The sequence below is a fragment of the Microplitis demolitor genome, chromosome 3 (genome assembly GCF_026212275.2).
Source record: "Microplitis demolitor isolate Queensland-Clemson2020A chromosome 3, iyMicDemo2.1a, whole genome shotgun sequence".
NCBI classification, from domain to species: Eukaryota; Metazoa; Arthropoda; class Insecta; order Hymenoptera; family Braconidae; genus Microplitis; species Microplitis demolitor.
Window position 1 is genome coordinate 611729 of NC_068547.1, and position 21396 is coordinate 633124.

Here is a 21396-nt window from a genome sequence, read left to right on the forward strand (position 1 = left end):
AATGGATAATTAATTGAAGTTTAAAAAAAAAATTAAATAAACTTACTTTTCTAGCCTCATCTCGAGACGAGTATTTAGTGAGAGCAATTCCATGATTCAGGTACAAGCGGAAATCTTGGACAGGTCCATGCTGCATGCAAAGAGTCTTCAAGGTGGAACCGTCAATTTGTGGAGTTAAATTTTTCAGTAAAAGCCATGTGCCAGCGACAAGCCAACCAGCATTGCCACCGCCTACGCCTCCACCAGTTGAATGAATTCCCCATGAGCTAGATGATCTGCTGACTCCACCAAGTCCAGCCCATCCGTTACTGGCATTGCTGGTGGCACCTTTGCTACTTAGTCCAGGTGGTGGTCCCTGACGAGCTTTGTTCATTGGAGCACCCCAGAGCTCTGAGGTCACTGCTGTTGGAGGTGGCGCGGAGTCCGTCCAAGTATTTTTAGAGCTGAACAAAAGAAAAAATAAATAAATCAATAAATACATATATTAATATAAATATAAATAATTTATACAAACCTAGAGAATGCACTTGGTGTAGTCGCAGGAGGATTGAAACTCCACGTGGAATTACTGAGACTAGGAATGGAAGTATCAACATTTTGTAGCTGCGGTGGTGGCGAGGTCTTTGTGCTTGATGAGAATATTGTGTCTGGATCCTTGAGAGGAGCTAGAGACAAAGATCGTACTACCGATCCTGGAGTAATTGTTGGATCATCTTCGATATTCTTCATCTGTGTCCCCTAATAAAAATAGAGGAATCATATAGGCGAATCCGAACACACAAAATAATATAAACTGTCTCATTCCATAACTCAACAATGAATAAAAAAAATAATACATCTTTAAAACGAATACATAAATGCATTCTAACAATACTGGGATGTGATTACCTTCCACGGCTTGCCAGGTTCAAATTCAGGAACAAGATCAGCGAATGCAGCACCGCCCGGTTGCCAATCTTTGCCATCTGTTGCGTCATTGTTTCCGGCATCCGGCCAGCCACTGTCTCCTAATCTGGTTGACCAGGTTCCATCGCTTTGTCCCAACAGCGGATTCATATTCGGGCTACTATGGGAATGACTCAAGCTACCAGGTGTCGGTGGTGGTTTACTTGACGATCCAGGTGCGCGGGAAAATTCATTTCCAGTTATATCGTCTTTGTCGAGTGACGGAAGCTTCCACTGGTTCAATCGTGATTGCTGTTGACTCTGCAAACAAAAAAATTAATTTTAAACCTCTAATTTTTTTTTTTTGTTTTTATTTTAATAAACAAAATTTTCCAAGTACACACCACTGGCGGCTCTTTATTCATAGCCAGGTCACTAAAGCTGTTTTGAAGTACAGACATTGGATCGTGAACAGACGTTTTGTAGTAATCAGACGATTGAGAGGGAGCAGATTGATGCTGTTGCTGTTGTTGCTGTTGCTGCTGCTGCTGTTGTTGCTTCATGTAAGTTGCTTGCTGTACAGCTATTTGATTCTGTAAATTGGCTATTTGCTGTTTTGTTTTTGTTATCTGGACGCTTATTTGCAAAACAATTTGACTGTTGCCTTTAAGTGAGCTTTCAACAGAGTGCTTTTGATGAAGCTGCTGGAGTACTTTTATCTGTTGCAACAGCTGATTAAGGAGTATCAGTGTTGATGGTGCCAACGGTTGATTCAAAATCTGTTGATTAAGATAACCCTCTTGGACGGCAAGTTGGATCTGCTGGACTAGCATACGTAGTTGCTGTGTACTCGGCGGATTCTGGGGTAATCTCGATGCCTGTAATTTTTTTTTTCATTCATAAATTATAAACTTTTACTACAACTCATAATTTATGATAAATAATATGTAATTTTATCGATGCATATAAAGAAGCCATTTAATAATATTGTGCAATAGTAAATAAAAATAATAATTTTATAAAAATTAAGCGTGTATTTATTTATTTAATAAGTAATTGCCGCAAGATTTATTTGGTAAACCTATTATTGATTTACACAATTTTACTTACGACAATTTGATAAAGTTTTTGCAAATACTTCCTTAAGCATATATTATTTTTTTTTCTTGCCCGTAATAGATTAAGCAAAATCATGCAAGATAAAAATAAAAAAATAAATGAAAAACAATCAAAACAAAAAATCAATAGATAATTTTTGTTGAAAATTTTTGAAGCGATAGACAAAAATAAAAAATAAAAAAAAAGTAGATGTGCGTTTGCCGTTTATCAGGTAGTTCACCTGGTTAAAAGGCGGTTGCTGCGGATTGACATTTGGCTGTTGCTGCAATGGAACTGCCGATTGTTGCTGTTGTTGCTGCTGGAGCTTCAATAGACTTGCACTGGCCACCGAACCACTTACGCTGCCGGATCCCGCACCGCTAGGTACTCCAGCCCCCTGCGTTACATATCAATACCCTGTACCCTAATCCCTTTTTCTAGCAGCTTCGAGACTCTAATAATTACTTAGCGAATACAGCCGGCAATTTTAAAATCGACAGCAGAATCAATCAATCAATCAATCAATCAATTAGTTAGTTAATAAGAAAAAAAACACCAATAAAAGTACTTGGTAATTACTGCACTAGACTATCTGACTGGCTGTATCCGTTAGATAAATTTTTGTACCTGATAAATACCTCCACCATGAAAACACCCATCCCATTTTTTCAGCCAATTTCATCAAAAAAAAAAAAAAAAAAAAAAAAAATACCCTCATCACAAGGCAAAAAAAAAAAAAAAAATTTATAATTTTCAAAAACCACTCACTCAATTTTAAAATTGACACTCAATTGCGTTTGTTTTATTAGTTAACCGAAACTCGTAAAGTTAGAATAAAATAATGCTCTTTCACATTCAATCCTTTACCAGAATAAGAGGGTTATTTTTGTTTCTCTTCAATAAAAGGAAACGTATTATTTAAAATCCATGCATATTAATTAGACTTACCGGTTGGAAGGACATTTGCTGAGCGACGTGATTGAATTTAGGATAGACTGAAGACATGGCCTGGCTGGAGGGATCGTACCCTGATGGGGTTTCGTGTCGACGCCATTGCTCTGTAGAACGTATTTGGCTCAATAAGTCTTGAGCTTCGTCTTTGTTCATATCACGGCTTCTCAAAGCAGCTTCAACATCTTCCTTCTGAGAGTTTTAAATGATTTTTTTTTTTTAAATAATTTACAAATTTCATCAATTAATAAAAATTGAATAGTAGTTACCTTGAATCCCATATCGCAGAGATAACGGAATTCTCGGCTGTTCCAAATAACTTCTTTGGTAAGAGTTGGCTTGGTAGGATGGCCCCAGCTTGGTGTTGGTTCCATGTCACTTTCACCCCAGCTTCCACTCGGTCCCATGGATTTTGGTTTGTGAGCTGAAGGATTACCCCAATTGGCTGGATTTATTGGTGGTTCATTCCATGAAGCAGGTGTTTTAGGATCATCCCAATTAGAGGTGTCATGTGGTCCATCTCCCCATGAGCCATTGCGGCCTCCTGGACCACCAGGATGTCCCCACATAGGTCCTCCAACATCAGGTTTCATACCTGGTTGTCCTGGCATACGATTTTGTGGCATTCCAGGTGGACACTGCATTCCACCACGTCCTAAATTACTTGAAGGCAAATCTCTCCAGTGTGATACCTTGTTGTTGGGCATAGGTCGTTGATTTGCTACCGGATTGCCCCACAAGCTGGTACCGTCGTCATAATTGGGTACATTTCGTCGTTGGCTAGGTGGTGAAGGCTCTTCCCATCCTGATGGTTTTCCAGGCATTATTTCCTTTGGCGGTGGTGCTGCCCATTGATTCATACTAGACGGATTTATCATTTTAGCTGGTGGACCAGAAGGATGTTGGTGACTCATTTGTTGATGCGGTGGCCCTGGTGGTTGTCCCCACATGGCATCTGCACTCGCACCATTTAGACGACCTGATATTCCACGAGGATCGCCACGCATATCAGTCATTCGTGGATCACGAGTCATAGGATCTAGAACACGTATATGATCACGTGGATCTAAAGACATACGATGGTCACGAGGATCACGCATTTCACGTGGATCTACTGAGCGTATATCACGAGGATCTCGAGGATCAATGCGAGGATCTCCCCAGCTGGATCCTGTTTGATTATTACCACTTGTACCAGGCCACTGTGCAGTATTTGGTTGACTGGGAGTTGGAGCTCCAGTCCACATGTTTGATGAATCTGCAGACTCGTCATCTTCGCCCCAAGTACCGCCGATATTTGTTGATGGAGTATGTCCCCAGGGAGTTTTAGCTTGTTGAGTTGGTTGTGGTTGACCACCATTACGTAAATTAGCATCCCACAAATCAGTTCCATTGTTAACTGGTGGTTTCCACATTGGTACACCGTCTTTAGATATGGCAGGTTCGGGAGAAGTAGGTACATCCCAATTAATATCTTGATTTACATGCTGACATCCCCAGCCGTCTTGACTAAAAAGTGCTTCTCTCATAGTGTTCAATTGTTCGAGTTGCTGTTTTGTTGAAGGATTGCTAGTAGGTGATGAGACAGTTGTAGCAACTATTCCTGGAGTTGTGTTACTTACTGTATTATTATTAGCATTGGCATTTGTTGATTGTGGTGTTACATTATTACCATTATTATTCTGAGCAGGCTGATTTTGTCCTGGAATAACAGGATTGCTAGCTTTACCCTGAGGCCAAGGTCCGGTATTCTGATTACCCGGAGTTGAATTAGGTGGCTGTGATGTCGGTGGTCCAGTTTGTGAATTACCCGAAGGATTTGGATTATTAACTTTATTGGCATTACCAGAATTATTTTGGTTAACAGGTGGACCTTGATTTTGATTTGAATTACCAGTAACAGCTCGATTAACATTATTATTACCCCAATTAGCTGATGACGGAGGTGCATTTCCTGGTGTACTTCCCCATCCAGATTGATTGGCATTGTTGTTATTGGGTGTCGTGGCTGGTGTTGATCCCCAATTGGTACCAGTGCCACTATTAAGGGAGCTTTCTCCTCCACCAGCAAGCGATAGAACAGCCGATATTCCCCATCGACGTTTGTAATCCATAACTGGATCGTATTGAGTATCGTTATGATATGAAGAAACACAAGATGATTCTCCAAAGAGACAATGCAGAGCATTTTTGAGCTGATTACGTTGGCTTTCGCATTTGCTCTCGTTGTTTTTGTACGCCTCTAAATAAGCAGGAATGAGAGCTCTAACATAAGCGATCAGTCTTGCCCAATTCCGAGTATATGACCCTGCAGCATCCCCATTGTAATTATCTTGACAAATATCAGTAGTTGTTGATGTTGAATTGGTAATATTGGTATTATCGTCATTATCTTTATTATTATTTTTATTATTATTATTATTATTAATATTATTATTATCATCATCAGCATCATCATCATCGTTCGAGTAATTCTCGATTATGGTTTCTCGAGAAACAGGTACGCTGTTTGTTTTTGATGTGACGGTTGATGATTGATTATTATTATTAAGCGTCATCGTAGGCTCGCAGGTAGTCAATGTAGGAATGTTGACGTCCGATCTGACACACTTGTCATACTTTACGTAGTAATCATCATCATCATCACCATCTTCATCTTGATCTTGATCTTGATCGTCATTGTTGTCATCGTCGTCGTCGTAGTCAGGTTTGTCAAATCGAGCTTGATGAGACATATCAGACTTATCACTAGACTTATCGCTCGGCGTAGACTTAGATAGAGACTTAACAATATAGTTAGATTCATGACCAACCTTAGCAGACACTTGATACTTATTATTCTTAAAACTATCATTTAGAGGCTTGTTATTAGACTTATAATTATCCTGAAATGAAAGAGCACCAACAGTAAATATTGTTGCTTCGGTACAATTAATACCATCATTTTGAGACCCTAACATACTAATATTAGTAGTCATTACACAGCTAGTCTTGTAGCACACAGCGACGTTAACAATGTCTTGGATAACAACTGGATTATTGTTAGTAATATTTATCTCTTTTTCGCCATTATTACACCTACTCTCATCATCATCATCGTCATCATCATCAATACAATCATAATCATAATTATAATTATAGTTACAATAATTATTACCAACGTTGTTATCGTAACGCTTATTATTCTTAATCATTAATGGAACACATATGCGTTGCATCAGCTTACTTACGGTGACATTAAAAATAAATTTATAAGTTATAACTGTTGGAGTTGCAGTAGTGGTGATTGCTCGTTTAAATTTAATGAGATTATCCAAAAAATATTTAAAAATAGTGTGGTCGGTGATTTCGTTTTTGCAAACGATAAGCGTAATGGAAGAATTGGCGTATTTTCGCGCCGTTTTATTCTGAGCACATGTCCGGGAAGCAATCCATTCAAAATGCACATCTTGATCATCATCTTCATCATCATCATCATCGTTGATAGTCATGAGGTGGTTGTTATTGTTGTTGATTTCATTGATAGCTAGTCGAATGCTTGACAGACTGAGCTGCTCATACTTGACGGCTTCCCCGTTGTTATTATTATCATTAATGGTAACAAGGGAATTCTTATCGCCTAGTAATTTCATTAAAATTTTATATCCGTCATTAAAACAAGTATTGTTTTTAATTAAAATAATTTTAAACAAATAATCGACATCATTGTCACTGTTGTCGTCGTCGTCATCATTATTTTTACGAGCAAACCAATCACCGGTCACAAATAGATAGGAGTCACCGTAACTGGTTGAGCTGAGCAATATCACAGACTTTGAGTTATTATTATTATTATTATTAATATTAATATTATTATTATTATTATTATTTTTATAATTATTACTTATCAGACTAAGATTAGCCTTAAGGTTATTGTTGTCGCCCTGATTAAGGCGGGACCCTAGTAAGAAGTAATTGTCGACAATATTAACGAAACGCGGATGCCGCTGGGGGCGATCAGACTTGGGTATCCTAACTAGGCTAGGTACCCCAGCGGTAGACCGCGCATCGTACATTCTATCAATTATATGTAGACTTAACTTTAGTACCCTAATGCTTATATCACTAAAGCTATCCTTATTATCACTTAACGGTTTACACGTAAAATTAGACTGATCAGCGGAGCTGCCTAGCTGACCAAGCGACCCCGGTGTGTTTTGCTTTCTGTACTTGTGATGATTATGTTCTGCATTGTTGTGATTATTATTATTGTTAATATTAATATTATCGTTATTATTATTATTATTATTATTAATATTAATATTATTATTATAATTATTATTATTATCGTAGGTTAGAAGGTTATTTGTTGGATTTTTTGTGGTTTCTGTAGCCACTGACTGGCAGGCCTCACCTCCAACGGCAAAGCTGAGCTCACCTGAAAAAAATCAATCACAGTTCTAGACTACTCTCTGTCTAAGGACTTACCCACCGATACTCGCGTTTTATCGCGCCCTGCTGTGACTTTGTTTATTTTATCATCAGCCTGACACGATTTAAACATGACACGTCCTCTCGAAATTTACTACATGACAGCTAACTAATTAACAAATAAATAAATAAATTAACAACTCACCAGATTGGCGTGGCAGGACGGTTATGAAGTCATTGGCGACGGTAGCTTTGGGGTGGCTGGTAGGTGCTGCCATCATGCTGCTGTTTATGAATTTGATATCACAGTACCTAGCATGCTCTGGTCGTTCCCCTTCCCGCGCCCCACTCAGACTGCTTTCCTCTAATACTACTACATCCCCCTAAAACCAACACCAACAATAACAATTATTACAATAATAATAATAACAATATAAACTTTTTTAATTGCACTTGCTAATGTAACCAAGTAACTGGTAAGTGCTCTTACAAAATATTCATGATTCTGAAGTCAGCAGACAATTCAAAATTTTCAAATTTTTTTTTGCAACAAATCAATTACAAAAAAATGTACACTTAGAAAATTTTAAAAACTACAGGTGCAATTTTTCGAAATATTTTTTTAAAATTATCAGACGTCAGCTAACTTTAGTATCACGAAATATTCATCACTTGTATGGATATTTTTATGATTTATTCAAAAATTTGTACCTTGGAATTTTGTACGAAGGCATTTGTTTTAGTAGAAATCTCATGTGAACTAGAATTGTGTGGAAACATTGGGCTCAGTTCTTCTTTGGCAGGCAATGCATAGAAACCAAGATCTCATAGACTATCACTATCAGTGCGCTCCTAGCTCCATGCCAATAGGGATCTGTCAAAAAATTAAAAAAATTCACTTTCAATAAACAATAATGTCAGTCATATATTATTATTAAGTACACTTTACACTCAAAGATTAAATCCTATATTTATAAACTAAAGACTTTGGTATATAAAAGTATTATTTTCCATCAATTACAAATTAAGAGAAATCGCGAATATTGACCCGCTCAGAAATATCTTTCTTCGCGACAACACCCCCTCTTCTCTTGTTCTTCAATACTTTTTCATCGTTAGGGAAAGGCTTAGATAATTCAGGGAAGACTTTGAGATAAGATAGATATCTTCAAGTGTATGGAGTATTAGAATTACTAGCAGCAGCAGCAGCAGTAGTAGTAGTAGTAGTAATAGTAGTAGTAGTAGTATTATACTCCGCGCCACGAAGCATGAACAAAATAATCGTTGGAAAACAACTAAAACTCTTTGACACTATTTCCACGACGCAAGACGAAAGTATGTTTAAACAACTTATAGATCCAGCCAGTAATTGCAATAATCTTTAACGTAAAGAAAAAAAAATTATAATAATAATGACAAAAAAAAAAAACCTCACTATTCGTGAGTATCGATCTATAAAAATAAAACGCTATAGTCGCGAATTGAACACATGTTATAATTATTTTTCTTTAGCTATATATATATATATATATATATATATATACATATATATAAATATGTAGTGATATACATTATGTTTATCGAGTGACAAATACATACATTTTAAAAAATAACTAATAAATTACAGTGGAGTGATAAATAAATAACTGGATGATCGCATTCCACTTGATATCTTATTATTTTTTGTTATTATTATTATTATTATTGTTATATTTGAACAGACATGCACCCATTATAGTGAAAATAAATTCCTCGCGGTACTTTACTATACTTTACTCTACTACTGGCCCCTTCATTCCCCCGACAAAACCCAACCAACTACGTTTATATATTTCGAAAGGTCAGCCAGCGATTCTGAGCGAGACGCAAAAGCAGAAAGCACAAGACCATGGGGAACTCCAATCCAGTATACTTGGAAACGAAAGGATCAAGAATCGCGTATGTTTCTTGTACTTGTACACCGATTATATCACAGTATTTTTTAAAATAAAACTTACAGTACCCGATATATCGTATTGTATAATTTGAATTTTTAAAAATATTCTAGAACCAGATAGTGATTAAAGGCGATGCGAGCGAGTTAAGTCGCGACTCCATGGTATGGGTGTTGGTTTAAAAATAATTTCTAAAAAATATAATTTAAAAAAAAGTTAGATAACAATTGGAACTGGCGGATCTCAACAATGAACACAACACTGCCCTCAGCACCACACAACACACGCGGCATAATTTCAATCTTCTCAATTATCGTAGATTTTAGTTGCAGTAAATAATATAAAACCGACGGACATTTGCGGCTACACCTTGTAAATGATAACAATGATAGTGATATTTAGTGGATCAGCTCTTGAAGAATATAATTTAAAAATTAGTATGAAAACTTACGCTTCGGGGCCCGAAGAAACAGACAGTTTACAACAACACGGAGCTATTTCGTTCGCGGAATAGCGAATTGTACTCGCGGTAACGTGGCTATTCTCGTGAACGATCCTCCTCCCGTGAAGCTTGACTACGGGAGCGACTTGTGTGCGGCGCGAGGCCACGTTCACGTTCGTATGGATGGACGTACTCCATTCACGACGAGCCGCTCCAGCTGCCACTCACTGACGCTCCGCGGCGCTGCTCGTCATTCTCTTCTGTCGACCAATCGTCGTGACGTATACAATTCCCTACTCTTTGCCCCTACCTACCTCTGACTAAGCAATAAGTACTCGCAGTCTACATACAATATGTACTTACATACGTGATATATATACATATATATATATATATATATATATATATATATATATATGTATATATATAAACATATATGTACAGAGTCCTACATCACTACATACTCTACAGACTGTAGAGTAGAATTTACGCTCACGCGCACGCTGTGACTCGATTCTTTTCACCGCTTCTTCCTCCCCCACCAGCTCCATCGTCACTTCTATCATCAATATATCTCCTTGTCCGTCAAGGGATCGTGAAATCACATTAGGTTACATTAGCTCCAGCGACTCCTTGATGATGAGCCCGGATTGCCTAGTCAGCTAGAATTGTATTTGCGCGGGAAATTTTCATCAATAGCTCAATCGATCTTACTCACCAGACTTACTGTCTTAAACTTTTATATTTCTTTTGTGAGTTTAAATATTCAGAGCAAATATTTACACAAGTTATTAAATTTAAAATAATTTTGTTTGATGTAATAATTTATTCCGATTTATTGATAAAAATTTGTTTGGAGAGTTTAAAAAAAAAAAATTAAAGTTTTTTAAAAATATAATTCGTCTGGAGACGGAGTAATATTGTCACAGCTTTCAGTGAAATGGAAGCATCGCAGTGACACTGGTTTTCGAAAGCCTCGCGGCAGTATCGGAAATTATTGATCTGCCAGATATATATATATACATATGTACATATAGAAGAACAGTGGGACGGTGAGGTCTACTTGGGCAACTCCGGCAGCGCTGTTCTCTCTGGCGCGCGTCTGCCCTTCTACCGAGCTTCGATTCTATCTACCTTTCTTTTCTACTCCATCCTTTTTCCATAGTCCATAGTAAAATAGAGCATAGCTAAAGCAATCTATACATATAAATACATATATACTCTCTATACTATAAATCCCCGACCAATTCTATTCATTCTTTATTTCATATTTTCTTTCTTTGCTTATTCTTTCTTCCTTCTTTAGATTTTTATTTTAAATTTTTCTTACTTTATTTTACAGTGATTTATTTACAGTTCACGCTTTGTACCGTTATGCTCCGATTTTATTTACAGACAGAAATTTATTAAATAAATAATAATAATAAAGATGAAGAAAGAGATGAAGAAGAAGAAGAAATAGCGAAGAATAGATTAAAATAAATTAAATTAAAAATTTAAAATAAACACACATTATTTTATTGTGCCGAAATGGTGTCCAAGACGTTTGCGCACACAAAATTGTAATGCTCTGCGCAACTATTATGTACGGAGCACGGAGAACGGAAGACAATCTCCTCTCCACCGCGTGCCATGGCCACAGTGTCGATTGCGGCGTATTATTCGCGACTCAACCAAGTGCACTCATTACATGTCCTCCCTCATCAACCTATGTCGTATCATTAAAAATATCCTATACCTCTATTCTTATGCTCACGTTATTTTTTATTTTATATCCTACCTATCAACCTACATCCATACCTAGCACACACATGCACCGCCAGTACATATTGCAAAATTAACCATATGTTTAAATTTGATATCATGCTAAATTGTCTTATTTGACTTATCAAAAAGACACGTACTGCCGATTATCAAACTTTTTTTTATCAGCCTCAAACAATTAGCAAGTAGTTGGTTATTCTCACCTCGCTAATTGTCAATTGCATGGAGGTGTCGATTCATGTCTCATATGTACGGAAAAAAACCCATTACATATACATAATATGTATATTGTAACACTATAAGCCGTGAGAACGAGAGCACTTTACCTCGGTTATTTTTTACTTTTTTTTATTTAACACACTATTTATCTCTCTCTTTCTTTCTCTCTCTCTCTTACTCACTCGCTCCTATTCGTCCTCGTAGCTAATGCATCACACATACGCCTGCAGAGTATTACGCAACTTGAGCCCGTGGTTGAGGAAGTAGAGCTCGCTCAAGTCTTGATGAGCGAAAACATAGATCGCGACATTAATTTTTAGCCGCGGCAATAAAGATGCCGGCTCATACATACATTAATTTTATAAAAATCTACATCACACATTAATGTTTTTATTTACTCATACGTAAAAACTAAAACCAGACAATATGCTCTGTGTAAAGAGGACCGAAATGTTGTTGTTTATTTATATGATTTTTTAATTTACATGTACATTTAAATTTACATAGACATACATGTACATATATATGTATAGTTTGTTGTGTACATATCCCCCTCTGATTGGTGTGTATGCGTTTGTACTGAGTGCTATATATACAGCGTAGCTTGGCAACAAGCAGTCAGCCAGTTGCGGGGCAAGGTCGACCCTCTCCCCCCTGGCTATTTTATCCCGGCATATATTTATTACGAAACCGCGTACATGTTTATGTACATGTAGACTACATGCCTGTCCCTGTCTCTTGATTCCGTCTCTCTCTCTCTCTTTCTATTTTTTTTTCGCTTGTTCTCTCAAAGTGGTGGCTACGTCATGGCCGCATTCTGGACTTGACTAGAGATTTAAAATGTTTAAATTAACATTATAAATCAGATAGATTGAATAGATGTTAACATTAATATCGCTGTTATGATGTACATACAATTTAATGCAATAAGTTGACGGAAGAATTGCAAGACACGAAAGAGCAACGTAAACGATGCTTTTATTTATGTTGGCTCACTCTGCCGATCTTACGAGCATCTCATCGAGCAGAACAACCGTAACTCCAGCTATACTGGCTTACCCAAGGGGCTAAAACTAAACTCCAAGAGTACCGAGCTCTGTACAGTGCACAGCACATACACCAGCCGCTCATTATAACTAACAGTACATGTCCTTTCTTTAGATTTAACAAAGACCGATACTGATTTACCTCCAATTACTCATTGTCCATTTAATTATAATTATTAATTCATGAGTTTACATAAATCACCATATTTATATAATTTATTTTCATCATATTTAAATTACCACTTTGATGGTCATATTTATTTATTTATTTATTTATAAGGCGCATTTTTTAAACTGATTCTAGAGCTTGTTGATGAGTTATTATTTTTAATTGTTGCCGGACATTATTATTATTATTTAAATAGGTGGAAGAGAATGAAGAGGAAGAGAAAAGATTTCGCGAGATGACCACAAGCAAAGAAAACTAAACGCAAGCAGTGTGACCACATTCCAGAGACACTCCCACAGAGTATGCTCTTAAAGTCTTAAGTATATCGGATATTCTGTGCAAAATAATCGCAAATTTATTCTAATTCAAATATTATAATTACCGTCTCACTCGCAACTTTTATACGCTCATTAGCATACTTATTTTTTCATCGCTTTAATTCTTTTTTTTTTTTGGAGTTAAATAAATTTTTAATTTTTAATTAATCGAAAATTGAAATTTAAAAAATTTACAGTTATTGGAGCGGGATCTTCGATACCGTTCAATAACTTTTCTTTCATATCAAACATATATTTATTGTAATAAATAAGTATATGTAGATAAATATTTATTTATATAAAATATATATTATATATTTTATTGCAAATAAATATACATAATATAAAATTTATTTAAGTTATCTAGTTACTTGTGGCGTATCCATTTTTGGCATGCCCACAAATTGCCGTTAGGATTTTTTGGTCGACTCACATTACAAATAAATAAATAAATAAATATATTATAAATATATATTAGTTATACTTTTAAATAATAAAATATTGTCGATAAAACCAAGTTCCTGATGCATTAGTATGCGAATAATGACGCGGTTTAAATTTAAAAAAAAAAAGTAAGTTCTCAAAAATAAATAATTTTAGTGGCAATATGGCAGCTGCACTCATGGTAAGAATTCGAATGAATGCCGTAGCGATCGATTTTAAAATAATTATAAATTGGAGTATATTATTTATCTTAAATAAATATTATATTTATATTAAGATACGATAAACATATGAGTTTAAATAATAATTATCTTAGCGTTGATATCCATTTTTACGGCGTCGTAAGCGTACATAGGTTATATTTATATTTTTTTTTCGCACAAGCACAAGAGTAGGTACCTAGTGGAAAGTACAGCTCAGTAAATTATTGTTTTATATTTTATTATTGTGAATAAATGGAACAAGTAACTCACCTATGCTAATGTATCGAAGATTGTTCACAGATGATTTAAATTTCACTATCACACAATAATAATTAAACTTTAAAACACGCTCAAAAACAATTTAACTTACTAACCATGGAATTTTATTGTAAATGAGCCTCCATTGCTTGGCACGGAGTTTGCTGAGATTACCACAGTAAGGCGCGTTACAACAACAACCATTACGACAACTATAAATTTAATATCATTCTACTGCGCAAATCACCAGTGGCGCCACTACCTCCAGGTAAACAAAAAAAGAAAAAAAAAAACTTGAAAATTTTCTTGACTGTCATAACATGGAACTGACATTTAGCTATTTTTGAAATGTAGGAAGAATAAATTAATAACTGAGTGGAAATATAGCAGATATATGACAGTTAATAAATTTTATATGAATTATTTAACTTAAAAAAGTGCGCGTACTTTTTTCAATTTGATTTGTCTCATATCTGCTACATTTACTCGTAAATTTTTTAATATTAACAGTTGAATTATTTTTAAATATTTACATATATATACATTAGACTTTTTTTTTATAAATTAATAATTGTAAAATTTTATATTTCTTTGATAAAAAATAAAATATTTAACTAATAAATTATTTATTATAATAAAATAAAGATCAACTTTAATTAATTAAATTAAATTAATTAAAATATGAATGTAAAAATTTTCTAGTCAACCGCATCCTCTTGGAGTATAAATAATCGAACCTGTTTTTATATTTTCAATAGGAATTATTTCATCAAATTCAACAGCCAGGTCTCGGATGAATAGAAAATCGTCTGGAAAAAAAGAAAAATTAATTCTATTTTTTATTTAATTGGTGACAAAAAATAAAATAAGATGATTTCAAACGAGACGAGGTTTAAAATTGAGTTTTATCCCGTGTCACATTATACTTTTTATAATTATCAGCATTGAAACTTTAAGTTTAAATGTTTGGCCTCATATTTGTTCAGGTTTACAATAAAAAAAAATTGAATCCAAGTGGTAATCAGGCATTCAAGCTCAGAGTTTCCATGCAGATGATATAGAAATATATAAAATTTACCATCATTCATTCCGAAGTCTGGATCTATTTCCATATCTGAGTATATTTTATCACTTTTTGATGAAACTGCTGAAGATGTAGATGGTTTACTATCACCACAATTATTTACTGTACAAGTATCAGTTCTATTTTCCAACTCTTTATCTTTGCCATTTGATAAATTATTTATATCCGCTGGATTAATCTTAACTTTTTTATTTCTATTATTTTCTATCTCAGGTACATTAGCATCATCACTATCTAAATCTACAGCTTTTCTTTTATTATCATTAGAAATGACGTTTAAATCTTCAGTATTATCATCACTTATATCTATCTCATTATTTATTTCCTCAATCGTAAAATTCAAAAGTGATTTATCATAATCAAGATCAACATTATCTAAGCTGCCAAAACAAGAGTCTCCCGTTAGACCTTTAGCTTTGACAAAACGGCTGTATTTGAAGTATTGATTAGGATGATCAATCGCTTCAGTCATTTGACATCCATTTATCGTCTCAAAGTACAGAGCACACGCAGTACCACAGTTTCCAAGTCTACTCTCAGTTACGATACTATTTTTATCTAAGAAAAAAATTACGTATTTAAAACGTTAGGAATTAATGTGATAATTTAAACTGATAAAATTTTTTTGCATACCAGGCTCTGGAATTTTCCACTGCGACAATTTCCTGCCAAGATCTTCAATATCAGCAGCATGAGAAATACGAAAAGTACAACCATTACAGTCTCCAAGTGCTGTTTGAGTATTTTGTATGACACTGCAACATTTAGGATCATAGTCTCTTTTACTTCCTCTTAATCCATAAGCATGTTCTACATAATACTTGTACTCTTTATTAAATAACTCGCCGTCTATTGTCTTAGTAAATTCTTTTTTGAATAATTTCAATGATTCTTGAACAGGAAGACCGATTCCCTTTAAAAATAAAGTATACTGAAGACGTGATTCGTGTTTCAGATGATGATTTTTACGAAGAACTTCGTGTATATTTCGCATACAAGGTGGAAATGATTTGTCATACATCTAGAATAAAAAATAAATAAATTAATAACTACGTAACAATAATTAACTTATTAAAATTATTTATCTGTTTTACTTTCTCGACATCAGCAGCTGTTATTCCACTATCGTATACTGCCAATTGTTGTACTCTTTTAAAATTATTACGAACACTTTCCATCACATTAACAAATATATCGTATTGTTCAAAATATTTTGTATATTTCTCCATAAAGTTTACATCCCATGAATTAATCTATTGAAATAATAAAAATAATTATTAAATTGCTAATTAATGTTAAAATTTTTAAACTTTACTCACTTGATCTAGTAGATGCTTACGAAATAGAGCAGACAAAACTTTTTTCATTAAAAAAAATGGTATAAAAGCGGTTCCTTTATTAAAATAAACTTGATGGGGGTTAATAAATCCTAAGATAATTGATATTGGGACTTTAAAATATTTAGTCGTATCGTAAATACTTTGATTTTGTAAAAAACTAATAAGTTTTGGTCTAAGCTTTTGTTTCTCACAGCCATTTACCTGCAATAAAATATACAAATAATTAATTCTACTTAAATTAACCGATGTCTAATAATTTTTTGATTTTTTTTAAAGACGATAAATTAAAGAGAAAAAATATTTTTAGAAATTGCACCGAGTTTTTCAAATTCTCTACATGTGCATATTTTTCGTTTATTCGTAAACGATTTGAAAGAAAACTAAAAATTGTTGATTCCTTACTAATTTCAGGATCAGAATAAATAAGTAAATAAATACCTGAGGATATGGAGTATGAATATTTATCACATTCAGAAGTCCTTCATCATCCAGAGCTGAAACCCGTATATTAAATAATTTTTCTTCGAGCCTCTGAAAATCTTCATAATACTGATCATCGGTGATTAATGCTAATGAGAGTGTGACGAATGAAGTAAGATCAATTATTCTGTTCTGAAGATCTTCGTCAGAGCATGATTGGTGCCCTTTGCTGTTTATCAGCGTCACGTAATCAAATCTCTCTACTTTTGTTAACCTATTGGTTACAAGTTTGCGTTTTTCTGTAAAACTGAGATTCCAATTGTCTCTAGTTACCGAATTTACTATCTTTAGGACTGTAAATAAGATTTTTATATGAATAATGAATAATTTAAAAATTATTTATGATAAGTTTAATAATAAATACCTTCGATCCTGTCATTTGTGATGGTCAACAAATCTTTCCAAGTTGATGGTGGTGGTACTTTTGAATATAAATGTAAATCCAGGGGAAAATCAGCTTTCAGTTTTTGTTTACTTAATTTATGACGATCAAAAAACATCATCCACGGTTTGGTTCAATCATTAATTGTATATTTCTAATTGTCATTTATTAATAAATAATAAATTAATTAACATGATTTATAGGCTATACCAAAAAATAATAGGTATTGCCCCTTACCATTTTCATAATAGCGGGACGCATGCGCTCTTATCTTATTTTCGTTACAGAATTTTTTTGTTTATTTATCGCGTTATACCGATATATATTGATAATATATGATTAATTAAGTCTGTTAATTAACTAAATTATTGTATTGTGCCTGTCAAAGTATGTCTAGCTTCGATATTTTAACCACAAGTAATACAAAATTTTTACAATTAGCAAAAAGTCACAGCTTTTGTACAGCTATATATTCTTTTCCCCACAAGAAATCGGGATATTCTGAGTTAATCAAATTACAATTAAAAGAATCTAAGAAACGCATTGAAATTCTTAATAAATATAAAGAGAAATCTTTTTATATAACCAAGACTTTTTATTATCTACCATTTGACTGTATATGGGAAATTTTCAAGTATTTACCCTGCAGTGACTTGGAGAATTTCATTAACGTATTAATTCCAACAGAAAACTCAGAAAAAAATGAGACCGTACTGATGAAATAATATTAATTAATACTATTAACTCAAGAACTCATCCCTTTTTTATTTGGAGAAAGACAAAAACGATCTTTAAAGTAAAGAACTTTAATATTTTTTAAAAATACAGAATACCAATTAAGATAAATAATAATAACAATCTATCAACAATTAGATTCAACTTGACTGGTTTTTTTATCACTCGCCAAAAGAGATTCTTGCTCTGCGGGTACCGATAACTCTCTATCATTTTCTTTTTGACTAGTCGAATCACTCGATTTATTTAATAATTCTGCAAACGATTGATTTTTCAATCGACAAATCTTTTCATTGATTTTCAAATCTAAAAAAAAAATTGATTTAATTATCAAAGTACAAGAAGAAGACTATGAAATATAAATAATTGAATAACATACTGTTAAGCATGTTCGTAAGATCATCTTGACTATTAGCCGCCTTGAAAGTTTCCATCCCACTGAGACTTATAATCGATGCAACGACAGTTGAACTGACATTTGAAAATATCAATGCTTGGGATTTACCTTCAAACACAGATAATAAACCTTGTATTCCTTTGGCAGCAGTGTAATCAATTCCTTGGAGCCGATCAAAGTCAACGACCACAGGATAAACACCTTTGGCTTCTTTTCGAGCAACATTATTTATTTTATTTATCAGATATGTCACCGCTGGATAAAAAAGCCCGATATCTGGTTTTACTATTACATATTTAAGTCCATAAGCCGTCTGAAATGTATTTATAAATATTATTTAATCAACAAACATTTTTTTAAATTTAATACCTTGCGTTTTTCGATTGTGACAGATGGTCGGGCCGAAAGATAAAGCAGAAGTAATGCATTCGATAAAGTTCCGAATAAAAGTCCGAATTCTACATTAACGAAAATGCTTATGAAAAATGTTATACCCGCAGTAAACATGTCTCTTTCTGAAAAAAACCTTAATGAATTTCTATATAACGTTAAATATCCAAATTAAATCTTTGTAAATTTAAATTCACTTACTGCTGCCCTTCCATAATATTTTAATTAATTTAAAATCAATTAAAAATAGGACTGCACTAATAAGTACAGCAGACAGTGAAGCTTTCGGTATAAAACCAAAGTAAGGCGTAAGAAAACTCAATGCAAGAAGAGCCATTGTCCCGGAGTAAAGTCCAGCCATAGGTGTCTGGATACCACTTGCACTTCCTACAGCACTTCGAGTAAAAGCACCGGATGTCGGCATTGATGATACAAAAGATCCAGCAATATTACAAACACCCAGAGTCAACATTTCTTGAGTTGCTTCCACTGGTCCGTCACGCACTGATGGTTAAGTAAGTCATTTTAAGAAATATTTTCATTGGCTTTATAAAAAAATGATTTTAAATCCTCACCAAAGGCTTTAGCGATTGCAACATTTGTTAACACGGCAACCAAAGGTACCATGAAAATTCCACTTCCTAGATGAGAGCACATGTCAATAAAACTGTACGTCACATTGCCAACTTGCGATGAAAAATGCGGTGGATTGAATTTCGGAAGACCAGGAGTAACAGAACCTGATGTTAGAAATAATGGATTTCCATTTTTATGCTGCTGAAATGTTATTGCTGAAGCAATAAAAACAATTATTGCATTTCGTGATATCGAAAGCAGCCACAAGGTCTTTTTTAATAGACGACCCCACGACTTATTCCTGCTCTCGACTTTAGAACAGTCAATGTCTTTTAATTTCTGCAATTGAATAATTGCACATCAATTAATCTACTCTAATTAATGTATCCTTATCAATTATTAAATTGTACTTACCCGGAATGATAGTAAAAAAATAATACAGGATACTCCGAGTACTGTGTCATTAATTTGTATTTTCCGCCAATTTTCAATTAATTTTCTAATTCCCTCAATAAGATTTTCGCACTTAAATCTAAGACCCAAAAGTCCGGGTAATTGGGAAATGATAATAATAATTGACGTTGCCGATGTGAACCCAGAAGTTACGGGTATTGATATAAAATCAACCAGAAATCCTATTGACAATAAAAATAGTCTAGTGAATAATGAAGCAAATGAATTTTTTTAAAATAATTGTGAATTAATAGCAACCTAGATTCATCAGTCCCATCAATAGTTCAGCGCATCCTGCTAAAAAACACAGGAGGATAACGAAATCAACTGGCATATCACGAGTATATTCCACAGTAACGAGAGACATCAGCGATGTTGCGCCAATTGACACCTCCTTGATAGTCCCAAAGATAATGTAGATAAAGCCGCCGAAAAATGATGAGTACAACCCATACTGAAATTCAAAATAATTTAAAAAAACCTGCCTCAATGCTTCTTAAAACTGCAGTTATCGTCTAGTCGTAAAAAAATACCTGGGGAGTCAAACCAGCAAGTGCAGCGTACGCGATACTCTGGGGTATCATCGTCAATCCCAGAGTAATTCCAGCAATAAAGTCTGAAACTGCGTAAAACCGCGAGTACTTTGGTAACCATCGCGTAACAGGAACGTGCTGATGAACAAAACGTTTTAATTTCGATTGTTGCTTGGGGTAATTCAGCTCTAGATCTGCGGATCCTTCATTCTGCGCGGAATCTTTAGAGATCACTGAATATAAACATAAATTTATCAACAGTATTATTAACAATAAAAATAAATTTCCACTTGATAATTATCTAATAAAAGGATAGACTGATTGATGATCAACTTACTGATTGTTGTTAGCGAAATAAAAGAGTATCATTTATCACCAGTCTCACAGAAGCTACACTAACTGATTATCAATTTCATTGTTGTGACACAGACTCATAAGCCTTTTTTTATTATTTTTTATTTGCCTTTCATTAAAGTTGTATATCTATAATCATAGTATTTATCTTTATTTAATGTCGCTTTTTGACAGACTTGATAAACAAGAGATGAGGTAGATAAGAAATGATTTTAATATGAGCAAGTGAATGAAAACCTTGAATGCTATTTCAATGTTCCAAGTCGAGAAGAGTGATAACTAGCACAATTTATAACAACTAATCGTGTGGGCATTACAACTATCACTTTATTCATCTAACGCATTTATCACCGGATTAGAGAAGCACCTAACAGCATTCATGGACCAGCAAGATTAATTTACATTTGCAAATTGAAGTAACGATAAATATTCATTATTTTTAATCTTATTTATTTATTATTCATGTAGATTTTTAAATTGACAATATATTTATACATAATTTAACAATAATTATTTGAAATATTATTTATAA

The 21396-nt window shown here is 34.0% G+C and overlaps 3 protein-coding genes across 6 annotated transcripts in view; all 3 read right to left on the reverse strand.

Annotated features, from left to right (window-relative positions):
• LOC103576151 (trinucleotide repeat-containing gene 6C protein) overlaps window positions 1-14344 on the reverse strand; it is a 29916-nt gene extending 15572 nt beyond the window's left edge. Inside the window, exons 1-10 of one of the 4 annotated variants that reach the window (XM_008556219.3) lie at window positions 14153-14344; window positions 8056-8218; window positions 7550-7727; window positions 3204-7351; window positions 2932-3126; window positions 2225-2380; window positions 1290-1763; window positions 889-1206; window positions 515-729; window positions 47-443 (exon numbers count right to left, since the gene is read on the reverse strand). In XM_008556219.3, coding sequence (XP_008554441.1) covers window positions 47-443; window positions 515-729; window positions 889-1206; window positions 1290-1763; window positions 2225-2380; window positions 2932-3126; window positions 3204-7351; window positions 7550-7727; window positions 8056-8124 — 6150 coding nt within the window. In that variant the 5' untranslated portion in view covers window positions 8125-8218; window positions 14153-14344. Of the gene's footprint in view, window positions 1-46; window positions 444-514; window positions 730-888; window positions 1207-1289; window positions 1764-2224; window positions 2381-2931; window positions 3127-3203; window positions 7352-7549; window positions 7728-8055; window positions 8219-9729; window positions 9909-14152 lie in introns of those variants that run through there. The other 3 variants (XM_008556221.2, XM_008556220.3, XM_008556222.3) reach the window with 3 other exon arrangements.
• Window positions 14345-14720: 376 nt separating this feature from the next.
• On the reverse strand, window positions 14721-17678 carry LOC103576153 (uncharacterized). The gene is made up of 7 exons (XM_008556223.3): window positions 17409-17678; window positions 17003-17337; window positions 16544-16765; window positions 16319-16477; window positions 15858-16245; window positions 15219-15782; window positions 14721-14949 (listed from the first exon to the last, which is right to left on the reverse strand). Exons 1-7 carry the CDS (start codon window positions 17545-17547, stop codon window positions 14843-14845), a joined length of 1914 nt encoding a protein of 637 aa, XP_008554445.1. The 5' UTR covers window positions 17548-17678; the 3' UTR covers window positions 14721-14842.
• A 544-nt stretch (window positions 17679-18222) lies between these two features.
• LOC103576154 (sodium-independent sulfate anion transporter) lies at window positions 18223-21275 on the reverse strand. The gene is made up of 9 exons (XM_008556224.1): window positions 20848-21275; window positions 20511-20743; window positions 20236-20431; window positions 19939-20159; window positions 19524-19863; window positions 19150-19452; window positions 18928-19073; window positions 18541-18871; window positions 18223-18467 (listed from the first exon to the last, which is right to left on the reverse strand). Coding segments are annotated over exons 1-9 (1950 nt in total). The 5' UTR covers window positions 20849-21275; the 3' UTR covers window positions 18223-18288.
• Window positions 21276-21396: the final 121 nt, after the last annotated feature.